Raw genomic sequence first — 2,529 nt, 5'->3', positions numbered from 1 at the left:
TGTAACCAAAGGACCGAAAAGCGATACAATAAAGGATCTGTTTGAAAAATTTCAACGGACTGGGAACGTGACGGATGAACGTGCTGGAAAGGTAGGGCGACCGCGTACGGCAACCACATAGGGCAACGCGCAGCTAGTGCAGCAGGTGATCCAACAGCGGCCTCGGGTTTCCGTTCGCCGTGTTGCAGCTGTGGTCCAAATGACGCCAACGTCCACGTATCGTCTGATGCGCCAGAGTTTACACCTCTATCCATACAAAATTCAAACGCGGCAACCCCAGCGCCGCTACCATTGCTGCACGAGAGACATTCGCTAACGATTTGGGCACAGGATTGATGACGGCAATATGTATGTGGGCAGCATTTGGTTTACTGACGAAGCTTATTTTTACCTGGACAGCTTCGTCAATAAACAGAACTGGCGCATATGGGGAACCGAAAAGCCCCATGTTGCAGTCCCATCGTCCCTGCATCCTCAAAAAGTACTGGTCTGGGCCGCCATTTCTTCCAAAGGAATCATTGGCCCATTTTTCAGATCCGAAACGATTACTGCATCACGCTATCTGGACATTCTTCGTGAATTTGTGGCGGTACAAACTGCCTTAGACGACACTGCGAACAACTCGTGGTTTATGCAAGATGGTGCCCGGCCACATCGCACGGCCGACGTCTTTAATTTCCTGAATGAATATTTCGATGATCGTGTGATTGCTTTGGGCTATCCGAAACATACAGGAGGCGGCGGGGATTGACCTCCCTATTCGCCAGACATGAACCCCTGTGACTTCTTTCTGTGGGGACACTTGAAAGACCAGGTGTACCGCCAGAATCCAGAAACAATTGAGCAGCTGAGGCAGTACATCTCATCTGCATGTGAAGCCATTCCGCCAGACACGTTGTCAAAGGTTTCGGGTAATTTCATTCAGAGACTACGCCATATTATTGCTACGCATGGTGGATATGTGGAAAATATCGTACTATAGAGTTTCCCAGACCGCAGCGCCATCTGTTGTTGAAAATTGTAACTACTGTAATTTCGAAAGTTTGTCTGCCTGAAAATGTACTGTTGTCCCAAGCATATTGCAACAAACGGTGTATTTCTATCGCTGCTCGTTTAGTTTTTATTTCCGTTTCAAATATACCGGTCATTTTTGAAACACCCTGTAAGTTGCTTATGTTGGTGTGACTATCATAACTCAGGCACGGAACTGCGGATGCCGCTGCTACGCTCCTTGCGTTGTTGTGCTCATTTTGTGGTTTCTGTAACACGTCCTCACTGTTCCCTGTCAGTGACCTTAGTTTTCCATAATGCAGCAGCGCGACTTGTGCAGTTAACGTACGGATGTGGTGTGTTGGCAGACCCGCGCAGCTGGTCGCGGGAGCACGTGTCGCTGTGGCTGCAGCAGATGCAGGCGCAGCACGGCCTGCCGCATGTGGCTGCGGACCGCTTCCTGATGAACGGCAAGGCGCTCTGCCTCATGACCGTCGACATGTTCCTCGGCCGCGTGCCGCTGGGCGGCAAGCTGCTCTACAAGGATTTCCAGCTGCGCCTCGGCCGCGCCATGCACTCCTGCAGCTGAGTTGGCAGCAGAGATCACACGCGGCGCCCTCGCAGCGGACTCTTAGGTGGCACAGCTGTCTCTCTGGCGTCGTGCAGACCGGAGCACGGATATGTATTTATGGCTATAAGTTCCTCGTTATGCAAATAAGTTGACAGAATCGATTCAAGTTTACCTGTGACACATTTTGTGCAGAAACGGCACTGTAACGATTTTTGTTACATCACCTCAGACTATTTAAAATTACAGAGATAGGCTAGTAAATTTCGAAACTAATGACCGACCATATAGAACATCAACATAACACGACTGCCAGTGTTATGAGTGGCGATGTTCACTTTCTCGTAAACAAAGCTGTCTGTTAACGCTGACTAGTTTGACTTCCGTTAGGTCGAATTAGTGATGGGAACAAACGAATGAAAACAGTCGACTCATTCGGTTCTAGCGTCACGCATCCGTTGAATTATTCATCCATTCTCTCGAGTGAAACCAGTCTGTTGGAGCAACCAAATGTAAACAGTCGAATCAATCGGTTACAGTTTTACGTGTCAGTTACATTTTTCATTCATTTCTTTCACGTGAAACCAGTCTCTGGGAGCAACCGAATGAAAACAGTCGATTCATTCTAGTAGTGTTTTGTGTACTGGCTCAGTCGTTCATTCTTTCTTTGCCAGCGAAACTAATCTTTTTTTAGTATTTCTGTCGGTCAGTTTCGTTCATTCAGTTGAGACCACTGTTTAGTGGTTTAGTTGACTAAGTTATCCGGTTATTCTTCTGAGTGGAACCAGTCTGTATTAATTTCATTAGATGAAGTAAAATAGTGCTATGCAAAGTGTTGTAACTGACAGTTCGAAAGTTTTTACAACACAACTTTTATTTACATGAGTCTATATGCAAATGACTGAATAACAATGAAAAGTCAGTCACAAAGCCCGTAAGAATATCCTACTAGAGGCAACAAAGGTAACATC

The 2,529-nt window shown here is 46.9% G+C and overlaps 1 protein-coding gene across 1 annotated transcript; it reads left to right on the top strand.

The window, feature by feature from the left end:
• Positions 1 to 497: 497 nt before the first annotated feature.
• LOC124711919 (transcription factor ETV7) lies at positions 498 to 1,579 on the top strand (the record flags this gene model as incomplete). Its single annotated transcript, XM_047242174.1, has 2 exons — positions 498 to 511; positions 1,357 to 1,579. Coding segments are annotated over 2 exons (237 nt in total), but the record flags the coding sequence as incomplete, so codon positions are not given.
• Between the last annotated feature and the right edge of the window lie 950 nt (positions 1,580 to 2,529).

Source organism: Schistocerca piceifrons, chromosome 8, assembly GCF_021461385.2.
Source record: "Schistocerca piceifrons isolate TAMUIC-IGC-003096 chromosome 8, iqSchPice1.1, whole genome shotgun sequence".
Taxonomy (NCBI): Eukaryota; Metazoa; Arthropoda; class Insecta; order Orthoptera; family Acrididae; genus Schistocerca; species Schistocerca piceifrons.
The sequence above is the reverse complement of the archived record's forward strand: the minus strand, read 5'-3'. Positions and strand labels throughout refer to the sequence as shown.